Raw genomic sequence first — 19,846 nt, 5'->3', positions numbered from 1 at the left:
TCTCTGCTCAGCAGGGAGCCTGCTTCCCTTCCTCTCTCTCTCTGCCTACTTGTGATCTCTGTCTGTCAAATATATAAATAAAATCTTTAAAAAAAATAAAATGAATAGATAAATCTTTTAAAAAATGGAAAAATAGGGGCACCTGGGTGGCTCAGTGGGTTAAGCCTCTGCCTTCGGCTCAGGTCATGATCCTAGGGTCCTGGAATTGAGCCCCGCATCAGGCTCTCTGCTCAGCGAGGAGCCTGCTTCTCCCTCTCTCTCTACCTGCCTCTCCGCCTGTTTGTGATCTCTGTCAAATAAATAACTAAAATCTTTTAAAAAAATGGAAAAATAAAAAAAGAAAGTCCAAAGTGGAGTCAATTGCCCACAGGATAGCAATCTAAGACTTAATAGGAGTTTCAACTTTTCCAGGAATGGAATTTTGTTATTTTTTTAACCTTTAATTTTTTTGAGAAGAAATTTATTTTTGTTTTTGATCTGAATTTTTTGTAAAGATTTTTATTTTTTTGACAGAGACCAAGAGAACACAAGCAGAGGGAGTAGCAGAGGGAGAGTCAGGTCCTGGCTGAGCAGGGAGCCCAGTGTGGGGCTCCATGCCAGGACCCCGAGATCATGAGTTGAGCCAATGGCACCCAGGTGCCCCAAGGAGTGGAATTTTATTTATTTATTTATTTATTTTACTTTTTTATGTTCAGTTAGCCAACATATAGTAGTATACCATTAGTTTTTGATGTAGTGTTCAACGACTCATTAGTTGTGTATAATACCCAGTGCTCATCACGACATGTGCCCTCCTTAATGCCCATCACCCAGTTACCCCACCCCCACCCCCCACGCTCCTCCCTTCTGTAAACCTCAGTTTGTTTCCTGGAGTCCAGAGTCTCTCATGGTTTGTCAATGAGTGAAATTTTAAACCAATCAATCTGGAATTTTCTGGTCAGCACAAAATGAGGTAATCTATGGCATGGACCATTGCCCCTCACTCCCAAAGGAAGATGAGGTTATCTTCATAATAAAGCCCCTGCTCTTCCCTTTAAGAGAACAGACCTTGGGGAAGACAAAAGTTTCTTTTGCTAATAACTTCTTTGCTCCACCCTGCTTTCTATAAAAACTTCCCATTTGGTACACATCCTTAGAGCTCACCTTTACCTACAAGATGGGATTCTGCCCGATTCATGAATAGATTAATAAAGCCAATTAGATCTTTCAAATTTACTGGGTTAAATTTTTATTACTTAGCAGAACCTTTAGGTTAAAAGGTAATTGAAAGACATATCAGCCGGTCACAAAGGCTTATTGAATCCTGAAACAAATGGTATCCAAATAATCACTTGATTTTGATTTTTTTCCCCCCCCTTAGAGAGGGAAGGTAGGGGGAGGTGCAGAGGGAGAGACAATCTTAGGCAGATTCTACGCTGAGCACAGAGTGATCTCATGACCCGGACATCATGATCTGAGCCAAAATCAAGAGTCAGATGCTTAGCTGACTGAGCCACCCAGGAACCCCTGATTTTCATGATTTTTAAATAGTTACTAATTTGATTTTTTTTTAAGATTTTATTTATTTATTTGACAGACAAAGATCACAAGTAGGCAGAGAGGCAGGGAAGCAGGCTCCCTGCTGAGCAGAGAGCCCGATGTGGGGCTCGATCCCAGGACCCTGGGATCATGACCTGAGCCGAAGGCAGAGGCCTTAACCCACTGAGCCACCCGGGCGCCCCACTAATTTAATTTTAAATGAAATAATGTTTCTGTGTTTATGGGGGGGGGGAATGAAGAGCCCTATTTCAGAGACGCATGTTGAAATAATGTTTAGTTCTAATGGGCAGATACTCATTGAAGGTGGATGAGTACAGTTCTCTCTACTTTTGTATGTACTTGGAACCCCATAATTTTGTAAAAAATGAAATTCAAATAATCTTAAAGAGGTAAAGTTGAAAACTTTTATCAGAATAACAACCTTACTTTTTATGTCCAATATGCTCTTGTAAGATTCCCAGGAATTTATAAATTTGTGACTTATGAAAATTACCTCTGAAAAAAATAATTTTTATATTTGTTAATCTGTTACCTGGAAATATAATTAGACATGTTTCAATTTCTCAATGAAATTAAATATGAATATATAGTGAAGAAATGAAAACTGAGAACGTTACTCATTCTCAGTCATGTTGACAAATATTTCCAGATTAAAAATGAATGTAATTTTATTTTTGACAGTGGGATTAGAGCAGCTATAATTAAAAATGATCTGTTTATCTGTATTTTCTAACTTGCATGTAAGGCATTTGGATGCGCTGTTTAATTCTAGGCGTTAAAAAACAAGAAAAATAAGGAGTGAAGCTTACCAACTGCTAATTTTACTGATATAAAATACTAACACATACGCCCCCATCTCCAATCCCGCAGGCAACAAAACCGCCCAAGCAGGAGTAGAAATGCACAGGCGCAATAACAAGCGATTAGTTGGAGGCGGGCCTAGAGCCTCGGCTAAAAGACAGCTCTTTAAGCCAATCAAAAGACAGCATCAGGAGGTTCTTCCTGTAGGAGGCGGCCGGAAGTCGGATTTCGGTTGCGGAGGCGAAGGCGGCTCCAGTGTAAACCCTGAGCTGAGGTGAGTGGGCGGCGACGACTCTGGGCTTCGTTCCGCGTGCATCTCTCCTCCCGGACCCCGCGCCTTCCTCAGGGCGGGCTGGGAATGGGGTAGGCCTGGTGCGGGGCGTATGCTCTCTGACTTCCCTCTCCCGCGTCCCTCCGAGGTCGCCGCCTCGCTGCTGCTCGTGGGGAGCCGGGTGGAAGGTGGCTTCGGCGCGGCGGGCTCGGGGCTTTCTCTGTGTGCGGAGGCCGAGCCCGACCGCAGGTTGGGAGACCCGAGTTCTCGTCCTGCGCGCCGCTGGTTTGCTAAGCTGTGGGGAGTTGGCGAGTCCTTTAGCCTCCGGCCTTTGTCACCTGCCAGTGACCATCCCCGCCCTCCCTCCTCAGGCGGCGATCCTGAAATCGGCTGAGTTAGTGGGGCGCGGAGGAGGCCGGCCGACCCCAAGCCGCCTGGTCACTTCGTGTGGAGAGTTTTTAAAAAGCCGCTTTCCAGCGACCGCGTTCACCGTAAATGAAACCAGTCACGTGTCTGGGGGCGGGACCCTGGAACGCCGTCCTTTTTTGGTTAAGCTTCTATTTTCAAACAAGCCCTGTGGAAGGTGACTCTGGAGTCGGATAACCCACTGTAACGCTTGGCGCTGGCTTTACGATAGACCTTGCCTCTGAAAAGCTCATTCGAGAGAAGCGATGCAGATACACACGTAACTTCCGTGGCTTGTCAAGTTCCTGTACTTCGCTGTCTTAGAGCTTGTACCGAGTAACGAAAAGGACAGGGATAAGAATTCTTGCTGTGCTTTTTACTAGCCTTTTTTTAATTTTTTTTCTTTTAAAGATTTTATTTATTTGACAGACAGATGACAAGCAGACAGAGAGAGAGGAAGGGAGGCAGGCTCCCCGCTGAGCAGAGAGCCCTATGCGGGGCTCCATCCCTGGACCCCGGGATCATGACCCGAGCTGAAAGCAGAGGCTTTAACCCACTGAGCCACCCAGACTAGCCTTTACTAACCCACCCAGTGGGTTAAAGCCTCTGCTTTAGCCCTTTACTAGCCTTTTGATCTGGTGCCAAACCCTTCCCCTCGTTGAGACTCGGGAGCTTCCTCTGTAAATGAAGTTGACAGTAGTACTTAATTTATAGACTTTGTAGGAAGACAGAGGATTTAAAACGCGCCTGCGACGGAGTTGGCCCTTGGAAAATGGCAGCTTGAAGAGAGGCATGCCCGTGGTGTTGGGAAGCACGAAACAGGACCCCCCCCCCCAACTGAAAGATGCCTGAGGGAGGTGAAACTTGGGCTGTCTAAAATTGCTTTTGAAATACCAGATCAGTGCTAATTCCATGATTTTGGTAGTTAGGGAACGTTCTTATTTGAGGGAGACCACTAAGGCAAGTGAGGGAAAATGTTAACATTTCGAGAGCTGGGTGAAGAATATGGAATGTTCTTTATACTTTTCATTCAACTTTCTGTAACTGTATTTATGTTAAAAAGTTGATTATCACTGATGGCAGCTATCCTGTGTTGTAAACAGGACACAGTGTTTTTAACCCTGCCCCCATGAAGTTTTACCAATTTTTTTCCTTAAGGGCTGCATTGTGTTATATAGAAATACTTTACGCAGTCATATTGATGAAGTCATGGATTATTTCCGACTTCTTCTCTTTTCAAACATCGCTGCATTAAACACCTCTAATGCACATTTTTATGTGCTTCTGATGTAGGAAGGAGGTTAGGATCTGAAGTTGTGGCTGCTGCTGCCTGCTGACCCAGGATTACATGGAGCAAGTGGGTTTATACCTTGGGATTGGGAGAAATAAAGGGAAGTTCCAAAAGGACTTTCATATGTTAAAGACGCATTGGACGCTGCTGGAGGAGTGTTATAATCTGCCTATCTCAAGTATTTGTGGATGGGCTGCAGATTATAAGATTTAATTTTCTCTGCATTCCTCCTTTGTTCTCCACATCACTTTCTCTCATTTTCTTCTTTGGGAATGTCATCCCAGATTTAGAATCAGGCTCTTAGCTGTTCTGGCCCTGTAGGGAAACCAGTTGGGGTGCAAAGACCCCACTCACCCCAGTTCTCACAGAAACCATCATTGCAGCCACCCCACAACACTCTTGGGTACTGGGCAGGTAAAACCCAAGACATTATGGGAGAATTCTCACACACAACTGACAAGAAAGGAAACAAATATATATTTGGAATTTAATTTGGCAGTATCAAAAGTTTAAATGGTGATATTCCTCGAGCCAGCAATTCTACTTCTAGAAATTTTCCTATAAAAAATATTGGTATGAGCGATGTGGGAAACAAAGAAAAAAAGTCATTATACTTCCTTGCTACCTACGGCCTGCTGACTAGGCCTTGAAACAGGCAGGGTGACATTCCTCTAGGAACTCAGCTGCCTTAATGTTAATACTTTGCTAAGGGCAGCTGGTAACCTTAGCCCAACCCCCAGGATCCTGTGAGTCTACTTTAACATATAAAAATTCTGTTGGAAACCTCCTTTGTTTCTACTCCCCAGATATTTGTTAGCCGTCATCCCCCAAGTATATGACCCACTGATGTACATCTGAAGGGTCTCTTGACTGAGGTTTTACTAACCAGTAATAAATGACCTTTCCTAACAATAGCTAGCCTTCTCAGGGTCCTGGAAACCTTGTTTCCTGGGAGGCTTACCCTATCCCTAACTCCCTCCCAACTTGAAAGTATTTAATGGACCACTCCTCAGGACTCCAGTCCAGCTCTTTCTGTCCATGGGTTCTGTCCCCAACCTTTTGCACCAAAGACGTCTCAGGAATTCTTTCTTGGCCCTTGGCTCTGGACACCATCAAATCTGATCAAAAACATTCCAAAAGAACCACATCAAAAGGATAGTGTGACCTCTGCTGGAATCCAGTGCTTATCACATGGAAGGTGTTCTAATATTTGTTGAATGATGGAATATCTGAAATCTTGATAGTCTGTTAGATGAAAAGCATCGTTTTTAGAAATTTGCTTTTAGAAATGTATTAGTCTGAATATTTTCCTGCCTTTATTCAGCATACGCATTTTCCTTGTCCTCTTTTGTTTGTTTTTCTAGGTTTTAAAAAATAGAGGTAAAAAACAAAAACGAAACTCATCCACGGGGTCTTTATTGAGGATCTTCTAGGTGTTGAGATGCTAGAGGTGGAGTTGTGTACAAGACAGGCAGTTCCTGAAGTCCTGGTGCTTTCCTTCTGGTGGGGATGGAGTCAGAAAATGTTTTAAAAATCAAAATAAAATTTCTAGTATTTGCTCTTGGTTAGCTTGCAAGCATTTTCCTTTCCCAGAAGAATGGGATTGTGTTTTAATTTTGCTTGTGATACATTTTCCTATATGTAATTTTTAGACTTATTTTTGGTAATTAGATCTGTTTGTCTTTTGTATTAGCCTCAAAACTTGGTAGTTATTTTTTGTCTGTTTTCCTTGATAGGTTGTAAGCAACACTAGGATGGTGGGAGTGTTTTTTGTTTATCCTTGAAAGATGGTGTAGTGTAGTGTTTGAGATCTTTAGGCCCTAGATCCTTTACTCCTTAATCTATGACTTTATGCAAGTGGTTCAACCTTTCTGAGCCTCAATTGTCTCATCTCCAAAGTGGAAAGAGCAGTTTTTCTCACAGCCCTGAGAAAAGTAAACTGTCTGGCACATAGTATGTACACAGATATCTGTTGTCAAAGTCATCATCCCTGGATACTCATTGTCCTGTATTAGAAGACAAACAATAAACAGTCAAAAGAGGGAATACACATTAAGTATGTTTGTACCAGTTTCCAAACTCCACTGATTTGGACCCCTCCTGAAATGAATGAAGTTACTCAACAAATATTTATGAAGCTTCTGTGTGCAAGGTTGTAGACATAGAACTATGATAAGAGTTCTTTCCCCATGGAACTTACAGTCTGGTCGGGGAGAGAAATCAAATACTGCTTCAGAGGATAAAAGAAGAAAGGTAGGATCTGTTTTTGATTACTATTCCACTAAGTTATTTCTTTAGAGGTGACATTTTAAGCTACTGCCTGAAGCAGAGAAAAAAGCATATGGAAAGACCTCAGGCCAGAAGAAGTTGGTATAGTTATAAAATAGTGTAGAAATACTACATTAAAGACAGTACTGCTAGGATACAATGAAAGAGAAGGAATGATGGTTGAAAACAATTATGCTGGCTATTATGTGGAGGAACAGTAATGGAAGCAAAAAGATCCCTGGGGAAACGATTATATTCCTGGAGAAGAAATGGTGGCTTGGTCAGAATTGATGAACTTGAGATAGTGAAGGTGTGGAATCAACAAGACTTGATAGATTCCTGATGGTAGGGAGGAGAGGAGGTAATTCTTTTGGGGGGGGGTGCGGTCTGAATGCTTTATGAGCCATCCAGAAGTTCAGGCAGTCTGGATTGGAGGTAGAAACAGGGTTTCTCCACTTTGGCACAATATTTTGTTGACATTTAGGGCTGAATAATTGTTGGGAGCGGTCATAGGCATTGTTAGTGTTTAGCAGCAACCCTAGCCTCTATCCATTAGATACCGGTAGTACTCCATCGCCCAGTTGTGACAAGTAAAATTATCTCCAGACCTTGCCATTTATCTCCTGGTGGTCAAAATTGTTGTTTGTTGAGAACCACTGGTAGAAGTGGTGTTTTATAAAAGCCATGGAATTGACTGATACCGCCCAACGGAAAATAAAAAGCAGAGCTCTAAAATTATTGGCTCACAGACCACAAAGATTGTTGTAGATAAGTTCTTTTTGAACCTACAGAACTTGACGATTTCTGGAATTCATTACCAGTATTTAAAAACTGAGAGATTCTGGGATGCCTGAGTGGCTTAGTTGGTTAAGGGGCTGCCTTCCGCTCAGGTTGTGATCCCAGCATCCTGGGATCAAGTCCCACATCGGGCTCCTTGCTCAGCAGGAAGCCTGCTTCTCCCTCTGCCTCTGCCTGCCACTCTGTCTGCCTGTCTGCCTGTGCTCACTGTCTCTGACCAGGAAAAAAAAAAAAAGTAAAAACTGAGAGATCTACATAAAATACGGGTTTTTGCTGCCTTTTAAGAAATCAAGAAGCTGAGGAACAGTGAGTCTTCTTTCTCACATGAATGCTAATGGCTGGAGACTTTGAGATTTGGCTTGCATGTGCTTAATTCATATGAATCCCTGCCCCAGAGTGCTTCAGTGTTCTCCCCTTGGCACTTGAGTTTGTGATTCCCTAATTTAGAGTGAGGACAGGGCCTCGGAGCAACCCTCTGAGACAGGTCAGCATTAAAATTTGGGTAGCGGAGTGGTGGTAGAGAAGATTGAGAGGGAGTGGCCAGTGAAGTAGGAAGAGAACCTAACTGGAGGCTCACAGAAGCCAAGGCAGAAGGGAAGTGTGTTGAAAAAGAAACGACATAACTGGTGAGGGATATGGGATCCAGATTTTATTTATAGATAAAAATACACTACTTAATTTTTTTTTTTTTTTTAAGATTTTGTTTATTTACTTGAGAGAGAGACCGTGAGAGAGAGCATGAACGAGAAGGTCAGAGAGAGAAGCAGACTCCCCATGGAGCTGGGAGTCCGATGCGGGACTCGATCCCGGGACTCCAGGATCATGACCTGAGCCGAAGGCAGTCATCCAACCAACTGAGCCACCCAGGCGTCCCACTACTTAAATTTTTTTGTGTGCCAATGAAAGGCTTAAGCAGAGAAGGAGAAGTCGTTGGATGTTTAGCGATATAATGCTAATTAGAAAAAGATGGCAGCCTTTCCATGTTGTTTTAGAAACTAAGATCATTTTGTCCTGGGCCCCAAACTTGCCAGGGGGGGAAAAAAGGAAAATACTGTCTGTAGTCACCCAAGGTGACAGGTTTGTGTTGTAGCTGTACTCTAAATCTTTGTTTTATTTCCACAGGTTCTTGTTCTTCCGCTATGGGTGAGCCGCAACAAGTGAGTGCTCTTCCACCACCTCCAATGCAGTACATCAAGGAATATACAGATGAAAATATTCAGGAAGGCCTAGCTCCCAAGCCTCCACCTCCAATAAAAGACAGTTATATGATGTTTGGCAATCAGTTCCAATGTGATGATCTTATCATCCGCCCTTTAGAAAGCCAGGGCATTGAACGGCTTCATCCTATGCAATTTGATCATAAGAAGGAACTGAGAAAACTCAATATGTCTATTCTTATTAATTTCTTAGATCTCTTAGATATCTTGATAAGGAGCCCTGGGAGTATAAAACGAGAAGAGAAACTGGAAGATCTTAAGCTGCTTTTTGTACATGTGCATCATCTCATAAATGAATACCGACCCCACCAAGCAAGAGAGACATTGAGAGTCATGATGGAGGTGCAGAAACGTCAACGCCTTGAAACAGCTGAGCGGTTTCAGAAGCATCTGGAGCGAGTCATTGAGATGATTCAGAATTGCCTGGCTTCTTTGCCTGATGATCTGCCTCATTCAGAAGCAGGGATGAGAGTAAAAACTGAACCAATGGATGCTGATGATAGCAACAATTGTACTGGACAGAATGAACAGCAAAGAGAAAATTCAGGTCATAGGAGAGACCAGATTATAGAGAAAGATGCTGCCCTGTGTGTCCTAATTGATGAAATGAATGAAAGACCATGAAGGATATATATATATATATATATATATATATATATATTTTTTTTTTTTTTTTTTTTTGCTTTTCTCCTTTTCTTTTCAGTAAATGTCATATATTCGTTATTTTGCTTTTGGAGAGTCTTAAAAGAGATATAACTAGAAGTCATGTGAATGGCTTGACTCCTGCTTCATCATTTAGGAGGCGTTACTGTCTGTAAGTGGCAAGCATAGGCAAATGATTATATATGTATACATTAAGAGTAATCACCTTAAAAAGGAAAGTTCTGAGATTGTGTGAAACGTTCCTGGATTTGGAGTTGCAGAAAACATTGAAGATCTCAGTAATAGCAAGCTTTCATCTTTGAAAACTAGATTTGTCAGTTGCTTTAAGAATGATAGATAAATAAAGGATATCGAGCTGTATAAATGTGAAATTATAAAATCTTCAGATTTACTTTTCTTAAAAACTTACTTGATCTCTAAAAATATAGTATAACATGTTAAAAGAGAGGAACCCCATAGAGTTATAAAACAGCAATTTTATTTTTCCTCTTGACTGCTTCTGTAAATAGATTATCTCAGCTTCTTGTTCCTACCCTGGGTAGGTCTATTAACTTTTTTCCAGTCACTCAGATAATAAATCTTTTGATTACTTTTTGTTACATTCATTTTGGTAAAATGTCTATGTAATTAGCTATACGTTTCCTTCGAAGCTATACTCAGACTCGCGAAGGCTGGAAGCCTGCAATGGGAAGGGAACTGGTAACAGACCGTTGGATTGTGTACTAGAGATGCTTGTTCCCCTGAGATGTGGCTACCAGGGTCTGTGTTTTTTCACTCCTCTTGGGTCTACATTCAGCCATGGAACTAAGTTCTTAACAATGAAATATGGGTCCATCACTGATAAAAATAGTATCTTTTCCAGATACCTACTTTTCTTACCCAGTTCTTGGTATACCACCCTTCAGGGATTTGCTCTGTTGAGGTTTCTAGTCTTAGAGCTGGCAAAGTTCAGTTTAATGTGGCCACAGGCCTATTCTGTATGTGAAACATTCCTCATCCTTTTCTTAAATCTCAGGAGTGTAGACTGTTGCCAAGTAGATGCCTCTCTATTGGGCAGCTAGTTGGCCAGTTTTTTATTTTCCTGTATATGTTTAATACAGATTTGGGGACACTAGGGACACAGTCCAGGCTCTCGAGATTAAATTGAAGCGGGGAGAGGAGCCCCCATATGCTTGTGGGGGAGCAGCTGGATGTTGCACAACACTTGAACAACTCTCCAAAGAAGTCTCTTTCCTATGGCCTTAACCATTTTATTACTTTGAGGGTGTTGGGCTAGGAGATACTAAACCAATTTTTGGCTGCTTTACAATTCTGGAAAAAACAGGTAACATTATAAGAGTCACAACATAGTTTATAGAAGAGTGCGTATATGTAGGGAGGATTAGGGGTCAAAATTCCACAAGGAATCTTAAATTCTGACTTTTGGAGGATATAATCTTGGAGGTCCTGGGTGGCACTTGCCCAAAACTAAGTGAGAGTTCTAATGTGAACTGTAATTAGAATGAGATTTGGGAACACTAGTGGTCTGATAGTTGTTAAAAGTTTCAAAGTTAGTTTTTTGATCTTGTGAGGGTCAAATACATCTCTGCCTACCTAGTTACAGTGAGTATTCCTAATAGACTGATTCCTCAAAGTGAAATCTCTCGAATAGCCTGGCACCTCTTAAAATTACTGATTCCCAGACTACAGAGATTTTGATTTCATTGTTATGGAGTGGGGCTTTGGCACTGGTTTTAAGAAATCTCTAGATGGCCTGACTGTGCAGTGTGTTAAAGAAATAGTACAGGGGCGCCTGGGTGGCTCAGTGGGTTAAAGCCTCTGCCTTCGGCTTGGGTCATGATCCCAGGGTCCTGGGATTGAGCCCCGAATCGGGCTCTCTGCTCAGCAGAGAGCCTGATTCCCCTCCTTCACTCTCTGCCTACCTCTCTGCCTGCTTGTGACCTTTGTCTGTCAAATAAATAAAAATCTTAAAAAAATATATTAGTACACTCTGCTCAACCTAGTTGAAGGAAAAAGACCAATTAAAAAAAAAATAACCATGTTGCATGGTTGAAGGATAAATTGAACAAACTATGAAGAGAACTGGGAGGATTTCCAGGGCAACTGAGATTCAAACTCAATTCAGATCTCTTCACTGTTTCTCCTGTTTTCTTTCCGTTAGCTCCATTCTCTTTACAAACCAGCCTTATCGTGAATGGATGGAGAACATGGCTGCTAGCAGTTCTCGTGTTAAGTCTTTGTGCACCACTGTCGGCAAAAAGGAAGACTAATTATTAACCAGGCCAGAGGGGGAATTAGGGGTGGTATTTCTGATTCCAGCTGGGCCTATCAGTTGTGGCCTGAGTCCTCTAAGAATTTGGCAGTCCTCCAAATGTCCATGTATGGGAGAAGGTAGTTCATTCTCAGGAAAGGAGGTGCCGAGTTGGTCATGTGGTAGATATCCACTAGAAATTGAGCACACACAGATTTTTGATAAAAATAAGCAGATTGTGCATATTTATATTCCCAAACTCCCCACCATCACTATTTACTTATTAATTGTATTCATTTAGTGAAAAGTGTGGTCTTCCACCTGACACTGGTCTAGTGACCAGGGAAATGGAGAGTGTGGAGGAAAATGGAAGAAAGATAAACAAGAAAACAAGTGAATTGGTTTTTGAAGGTCTAAGTTTGTGTTTTAACTATCCAGCCATTACAACACTCAGAAGAATCTTGATTCTAATTTTACTACTATTGCCTGCTCAAAATTCCTTGTCCATATTATCTTTTTTCAAGTTATGTTTACATGTACACATTTGTTAAGGGCTTTGAAGCTTTAGAAGGGAGCTTCATCTGTGCTGGGCTGTATTTCAAAGAAAAGTCCTGTGCTAGGTTCTGAGGTCACTGGAGATAGCAAGTACAAGTGTCTTGTGAGGAAATAAAAGCATGATTTGGGTGAGAAAGGCTATTAATGGCTGCAACAAAGGGAAGAGTTTGGAGCTAGAGAAGCAGATGGAGGGCAGATTATAAGCATTAGAAGGTCAAAGGAAGAAGTTTGCTTTATCCTAAGATGGGAAATCAATGGCAAATACACAGAGAGCTTTGCTAGCGCTGTTGTAATTACTTTATATACATAAATTCGTTTTTTTCCTCACAGCTTCCCAATGAAATCAGTATGTCTTTTTACATCTATATGACACATAAGGAAGCAGAGGTTCAGAGACGTTATGTAATTTTACCCAAGGTCACCAAGCTAGTGAGAGGCAGAGCTGGGATTGAAACCTAGTTTCAAAGCCTAAGCACTCAACTTCTATACTTGAGCACATTTGTACTTCATCATATAATTAATAAGTCATAATGGAGCCTAGACTGGGATCCCATATTTTGACCCTAAAGTCCATACTCAAGACCCTACACAATACTGGGCTAAGGGAGGAAAAGATTTGTAAACGAAAATGATGAGCTTCCTTTGAACATGTTAGGGCCTTTATGTCAGACTCCGCAGGTATCTTAAGGAGATACCTGCAGTTCCTCAAAAACTGCTCTTGGTAGGTGTTCTTCCACGTTATGAAACAGGATCAGTTTTGTGGCTTTCCCAGGTGATATATTCAAATTAGAATCTAGGTCAGGAGTTGGCAAATTTTTCTGTAAAGAGCAGGTTAGTAAATATTTTAGGCATTGAGGACCATATTAAGGTCTCTGTCTCAAGTACTGAACTATATACTATGGTACAAATGCAACCCAAGAATATCTAAGCAAATGAGTGTGGCAGTGTGGCTATGTTCCAACACCACTTTATAGACACAGAAACTTGATTTAAATAATTTTCATGTTGTGAAATATTCTTTTGATTTTTCCCAGCCACTTAAATAGTCGCTTGTGGACTGTACAAAAACAGGCAACTGACTGGCTCAGAGGCTGTGATCTAGGTGGTTGGATTCAAAACCCTGGAGTGTGCTCACAAAACCAGTAATAACCACAGAAATAAAAATTATAGGATTGTTTTAAGGCCTAAAAGAGGTTATGGTTATAAAGCACTTACTCAATTTCTGGTATTTAGTATAAGCTATCAAAGGTCAATTGTATCTTTCCTGGTAAGTCCTTTGTCTTCATTTGGCATTCAGGCTCGAGAGATTTAGGAACTGTTTTCATATTGCAGTGTGATGACTCTAACAGTAAGTGGCACTCTTATCTCAAGTTTAGAAGCTGCAGACATGAAGTAGGCTGGAGAAACTTAGGTGCTGCTTATGATACTGGCTTGTTCTATTCAACAAGTGAGACTTGTTGCCTGTGCCTCTGGCTGACAAAATCTTTTCTCATGGAGAGAACAGGGTATGACTTTTTCAAAATACTTAATATTATGTTGTGGATACAAGTCTTTTGATCAGAGCCTTTCTCTCCTGGACAAGACCTGGGGAAGGCCTTGAACTATTGGTTAGTACTGAGAATGATGGTAGATACTTCTCTCATTTGCTTAACACACAAGACAAGTTTTGTGAAGCTGCTGGTTCCCTGCCCCCACTCTGATTTGGAGTAAGGGAAGATATTCAAAGGATGGGAGTCAGATTGTGTGGTATGATTGGGCTGACCAGGAATGCATTGTATCAACTACAAGGAAAGAGGTCTTTGGGGTCTTTACTGATTTTTCCCATTCATTCATTCGTTCATTCATTCATTCATGCATTCAACAAACATGAAGATCTGCTATGGATGCCAACCAACCGTTAGCCATTCAAAATGAAAATACTGACATGGAAATATATTCTAGATATATCAAAGCAAACTTTGTAGACTGGGTTCATACTTGTGTCTATGAATATTCAAACTGGAAGAAAAAAATGATTTCATGGATGAAGAAATTGAGACCAAAAATGTAACTTGCTATACACCAAGGACACTTCAGCTAGCAAATGGCAGAATTAAAACTCAGGTTTCTAAGAAAAGAAAGGAGAAGAGAGAAAGAGCAGGCATGGTAGAATTGGGGCTCCACTGTTTATTGGTTGTTTTGCCAATTGAAACTCAATTTCCTTAACTATGGTAATTCTCATACCCATTTCAAAGGGTAGATACTGTTGATTTTGAGAATGAAAGAGAAGACTTTCTAACTCTTTCTGAAAGTCATTTGTCCCCAGGCAACATACTCCGGTCTCAGGCTTGCTAATCATCTGTGCAGAAATACTTGATCTGGAAGGGCCTAGGGGTTACCTGGGATTCTTACATGGGTAGGCTACTTAGAAAGTGATTTTAAAAAGGGGGCAAGGGGAAGGGAAGGCATAAATAATAGCAGAAATGAAAATGGGACATTCCTATAGATTTTATAGACAGTATGAAATAAGAAAATGTTATGGAAAACTTTATAACAATAAATGCGAAAAATTAGATGGACAAATTCTTATAAAATTATTAATATTGGTTTAAGAATAGAAAACTTGAATAGTTTTCTAATGATTTTTTTTTTTTTAAACATACCAGTAGTCAAAATCTTCTCACAAAGAAAACTTTAAGTTCAAACAGCTTTGCTGGCAAGTTCTAGCAAACATTGCCTGAAAAAAGAAAAAGAAGAAGATAAATTTATTTTATGTAGACTCTTTTAGAGAATAGATAAAGGGGGAACATTCTCTTTTTTATGAGGCTAGCATAAATAAAATACTAGTGTATTCAACCCACGAATATGTAAAAATAAAAGGTAATGTGTTATGACTAAACAGTTTAGTTTAGGAATGCAGAAGAGAAAATTAGTGTATTAAGGAGGGCACATATTGCACGGAGCACTGGGTGTTATGGGCAAACAATGAATCATTGAACACTATATCAAAAACTAATGATGTACTATATGGTGACTAACATAACATAATAAAAAATTTAAAAAATTAGTATAAATACTGTTACTCTGAAAATAAATAAATAAATAAATAAATAAATAAAATGTTTTGAAGACAAAAAAAAGTATAGTGACAACAATAGTAGACTGAAAGAAAAATCACTTGATCATCTCAACAGATGAATAAAAGGCATTTATAAAATTTAGTATCCAGTCATGAAAAAAAAAAATTCTTAGATATTTAGGAACAGAAGAGAACTTCTTCTTGTTTTTTTTTTTAATTAATTAATTAATGTATTTATTTGACACAGAGAGAGATCACAAGTAGTCAGAGAGGCACGCAGAGAGAGAGGGGTGAAGCAGGCTCTCTGCTGAGCAGAGAGCCCAATTCGGGGCTCCATCCCAGGACCCTGAGACCATGACCTGAGCCGAAGGCAGAGGCTTAACCCACTGAGCCACCCAGGTGCCCCGAGAACTTTCTTAATGTAATAAACAGTAGCTCCATAAAACCGACAACATAATACACAATCAAGGTGGAAGCTGAAAACTTTTCTTTAAGAGCTGGAATGAAACAGGATGCCTGCTATCAAGATTTCTGTGAAAAAGGAACTAGATTTTTCCTCCAGCATGGTAAGGGGGAAAAAAAATGTAGGATTGAAAACAAAGAAACTAAACTGTCATTATTCGCAGGAAATATGACTGTCTACATGGAAAACTCAATATAATCTACAGATAATTTATTGAGAGTTTACTGGTTGGAGGGGGAAAAAAAATCACCATTCAAAAGTAGAGTACATTTCAGGGGTGTTTGGGTGGTTCAGTGGGTTAAAGCCTCTGCCTTCAGCTCAGGTCATGATCCCAGGGTCTGGGGATCCACCTCACATCAGGCTCTCTGCTCAGCAGGGAGCCTGCTTTCTCTGCTCTCTCTCTGCCTGCTTCTCTGCCTACTTGTGATCTCTGTCTATCAAATCAATCAATCAATCTTAAAAAAAAAAAAGGTACATTTCAGAATACCAAAACAAACAATATAAAAACTTAAAAATAAGATACATATAAAACAGCATCAATAATATGGAGTATCCAGGAAAAAGTCAAGGCATAATTTGAAGGTCTCTATGGGGAAAATTTAAACTTTTTATTAAGGGATATTAAAGAAAATCTAGATATAAGAGGTTAAAACATGTTTATTGATCGGAACATTCAGTATTGTAAAGAGGTCAAATCTACTCCACAAAGTGGGAGAAATATACTGTATTTACAGCATATTAAATCAGCAGAGGACTAGTATCCAAAATATGTAAATTTCTCATAATTTATATGAAAACATCAATTTATGATAAGAAAAAATTGAGAATCCCAACAGAAAAATGGGTAAAATAAGCATTTGTCCCCTTAGTGCTCCCCAGTTCCAAATTGTTCATAAATAAAAGAAAAAGTATTTCTTAACCTTGCTAGTAAAGAGGAAAATGCAAATTAAAGACACAGGGAGGGGGCGCCTGGGTGGCTCAGTGGGTTAAGCCGCTGCCTTCGGCTCGGGTCGTGATCTCAGGGTCCTGGGATCGAGTCCCGCATCGGGCTCTCTGCTCAGCAGGGAGCCTGCTTCCTTCTCTCTCTCTCTGCCTGCCTCTCAGTGTACTTGTAATTTCTCTCTGTCAAATAAATAAATAAAATCTTAAAAAAAAAAAAGACACAGGGAGATGCTATCCTATCCTTTACCAGTTTGGGGGAAAAAAAAAACTGGTACTACTGAATGTTGATGAGGACGTGGAGTAGGAGAAATTCTTACACACTGCTGGTAGATGTCTTGGGAAACAGGCATTATCTAATATATTTCAAAATGTATATCCCCTCTCAGTAATTTCACTCTCAGAAGTGTACTCCAGAGAAGGTTCTATACCTGTGCACCAGTGTTGGTGTGCAAGAATGGCCAGGGGGTCATTGTTCATGATAACTGAAACAGAAGGTGAAGTGTTTATCTATAATATAATGAACAAATAATTTAAGGCATATCTGTTCCCAGAAAAAATATTCAATATTGAAAACAAACAATCTACAGGAATACACAACAGCATGAATGAACTTACAAAGGTACTGTTGAGTGAAAGAAACAAAACACAAAAGCTTACAGATGATATGTCATTCATACGATGTTCAAAAACAAAACTATACCTATAATTTTGGAACACATACACAAGTGGAAAACCATAAAAAGGATGAAGGACTATTGCAAAAATTTAGAATAGTGATCATTTGTAGGAGAGGACGAAGGTTTTGTGATCAAGAAGGGACCCATGGGCTTGGAGTGCATGTCAGCAGAACTTCAGGAGACTGGCAATATTTTACTTTTTTGGGGGGGTGGTTCCTGGTTACCTGAGTGCTTACTTTATAAATATTCATACCCTGTAAATTTGTACGTGCAATGTTTTGTGCATCTCTTATGTTTCCCACCAGACATCAGTTTAACCTTAAGCCGTATTGTGACATCATCGTGCACCCATCATCTTGGAAAAAAATTCAAAAGTCTGGCGGGACTGTTACTGGCAAAGTCGTGGCGCATCCTAAGTGTTCTCTCTTGCTGGCTGTGAGAATGTCAGCTGGCATAAGTGCTTTGGGAAATGGCTCCACCACATTTGTGTAAAGTGGATGCCTATGAAAAAAGAAAAATGAAACTGTAGGTCAGGGGACAACGGGGCAAAATAAGAAAAGAAAAGAAGAAAGAGAGCTCACCGGATTGATAAGGACTTCATGCCTTGAACTGAGGAGTATGATTAACTTCACTATCTGACCCGAGAGTAAAAGACTAATAAGCCAACAAAAGAAAGAAGAGGTGCCCCATTGCAGAACATGCCCAGGATGGGTGACCGCTCACACAGCTCCTCACACCAGCATGGTCTCCGTCGGGAGTTGCGGGCCCTGCATTTTCAAGATGGGACTGCAGGTAGGAGTTCCTGCAGTGACTCATACATAGTTCAACAGAATTTTCTTGATGGTAGACCCCTTTTCATTTTTCAGTTTCGTCACTGGGAGCCTCGCTGAGTAATTGAGGGCAAATAATTTTACAGCCCTCCCCACTTCCCTTTCCTCTGAAGAGGACTGGTTATGGTGGGCAGGGGCACCATTAACTTCCCTTAGGAGTTAGTTACTTGCTGGGCAAATACTGCGATTTCCCAGAATGCTGACTTTTCCTTGCCGGACTGCTGTTTTCTGCAGTGTTGTAAAGAACACGTCCTTGTAAGCTAAAAAGCACTTTATTAGTAAAATGCCTTTTTTTTTTTTTTTTTTTTTTTTTTTTGGGTAAGGAAAAGAATCATGCTATTTGGAAGGTCAGGTTTTCTTTTCCTATCTCTCCCTCCCATCCCTTTCGGGGAGGGCATCTCTTGAATTGCACCACACTTTTTCTTGGGCAGAATCACCTTCTTTGACTTTAGAACACAGGGTTTGGGAATATGGCTCAGACTCAACCCAATTAGTCCCTGTTGAGCCTGGGGACCCAGATAGTTTAGCAATGAGTCTGTGACCCCAGGTGGACTTTTGCGGGAATGTGAATCACTGGACCCGTGTGAGCAACCGAGAGAGGTGCTTGGTAGGCGGCCGTGTGCTCTGCAGCTAGAGCGGGGGTACACTGTGGAGACTCTGAGGAACCGGAGACAGCCACAAACCAGGTCCCCAGTGACCTCACTGGGGCCACTGAGTCAAGTCTGCCCGCAGCTGATCTTTTCAATAACGTCAGTCAATAAATTGCTTTATAGTTTAAGCTAGTTTGAAGTTGGGTTTTCTCTGAGCTACAACCTGAAGACTGATGAGGCAAAGGTTTATTGGTGGTCCACAGCAAGGAGAAATTGAGTTGTCTTGTCAATGAATCATCATTCTGAAGACCTGGAAGTCCCTTCGGGTCTGCCCAGGGTCTGTCTTCTGAAGTCGCCCTCTCAGTGCTGGGGCCTGGTAGAGAAGGCAATGCGAAAGCAGCCTGAGGCAAGTGAGCATTCTGAGACCACAAAAATGACTGTAAAATAAAAATAAAAGGACTTCCATCTGAGGTGGAGTCTTTGAACCGACAGGCAGTTTAATAGGAAATAGATGGATATGCTTTCTACTTTCTCCTTGATCCTCCTGTGTTCATGATGTTCCTAACTGTTCATGGGTGGGACGTTCTTTCCAGGATGTTGATGGCAGGTATTTTGTGCTACTGAGATTATGGTATTTTTAAATTTATATTCTTCTTTCTTTTTTTTCCACAATTTTCTACAGTGGTAGACTTGGGGTGGAGGTGGGAACAAGGCTTCTTCATAAAGCTTTGATATTGCTTTGAATTTTAGCCATTAGGATGAATTATCTAACCACTGTTTTTTAAAGAAACAAATAAAAGTTAAATAAACATGAAAATGCTCAGAAACAGCTCCCTATACATGGAAAAAAAAAAGAGAAAGAGTTCAGAGTAAATTTCTAGGCTCCTTTATGTCTAGACTTCAGTGAATTAATAAATTGTTAATATTTTATAAAGCTGGTTCCAGTAGTAACTCTAGAGATGGACAGAAAACAGAGTAATAACAATAAAAACAAAACAAAACAAAACAAAAAAAGAGAACACAGACTCTGAAGGCTGAAACTTCTAAGAGTGTTGTCTGGGGTTATGCAGTAAACATGACCTCTGATGTCATGTTTAATTCATTCTGCCTTCCCCTCAAATATGGACATTTGCTGGTTGTTATGAGTTGCAGGGGCAGACCTATTAAGGGCAAATGTGAAATTCACAAAACAGTTTATAGTGGACAAAATCTGGAGTTTGGGGGACT

The 19,846-nt window shown here is 40.6% G+C and overlaps 1 protein-coding gene across 3 annotated transcripts; it reads left to right on the top strand.

Moving 5' to 3' along the window:
- The first annotated feature begins 2,531 nt into the window (after window positions 1–2,531).
- MED7 (mediator complex subunit 7) lies at window positions 2,532–9,858 on the top strand. 3 transcript variants are annotated; one of them, XM_004737730.3, is made up of 2 exons: window positions 2,532–2,614; window positions 8,496–9,858. In XM_004737730.3, exon 2 carries the CDS (start codon window positions 8,513–8,515, stop codon window positions 9,212–9,214), a length of 702 nt encoding a protein of 233 aa, XP_004737787.1. In that variant the 5' UTR covers window positions 2,532–2,614; window positions 8,496–8,512; the 3' UTR covers window positions 9,215–9,858. The 3 variants fall into 3 exon arrangements, with proteins under 3 accessions (XP_004737787.1, XP_004737789.1, XP_044935547.1); XM_004737732.3 differs by having other exon boundaries at window positions 2,586–2,703; XM_045079612.1 differs by lacking the exon at window positions 2,532–2,614 and adding an exon at window positions 5,900–6,560.
- Window positions 9,859–19,846: the final 9,988 nt, after the last annotated feature.

This window comes from Mustela putorius, unplaced genomic scaffold (genome assembly GCF_011764305.1).
Source record: "Mustela putorius furo isolate JIRA1106 unplaced genomic scaffold, ASM1176430v1.1 tig00000407_pilon_pilon_pilon, whole genome shotgun sequence".
Classification (NCBI taxonomy): Eukaryota; Metazoa; Chordata; class Mammalia; order Carnivora; family Mustelidae; genus Mustela; species Mustela putorius.
The sequence above is the reverse complement of the archived record's forward strand: the minus strand, read 5'-3'. Positions and strand labels throughout refer to the sequence as shown.

Excerpts from the sequence above, each read along its gene's own strand:
- MED7 (XM_004737730.3), top strand. The coding sequence starts at position 8,513 with ATGGGTGAGCCGCAACAAGTGAGTGCTCTTCCACCACCTCCAATGCAG.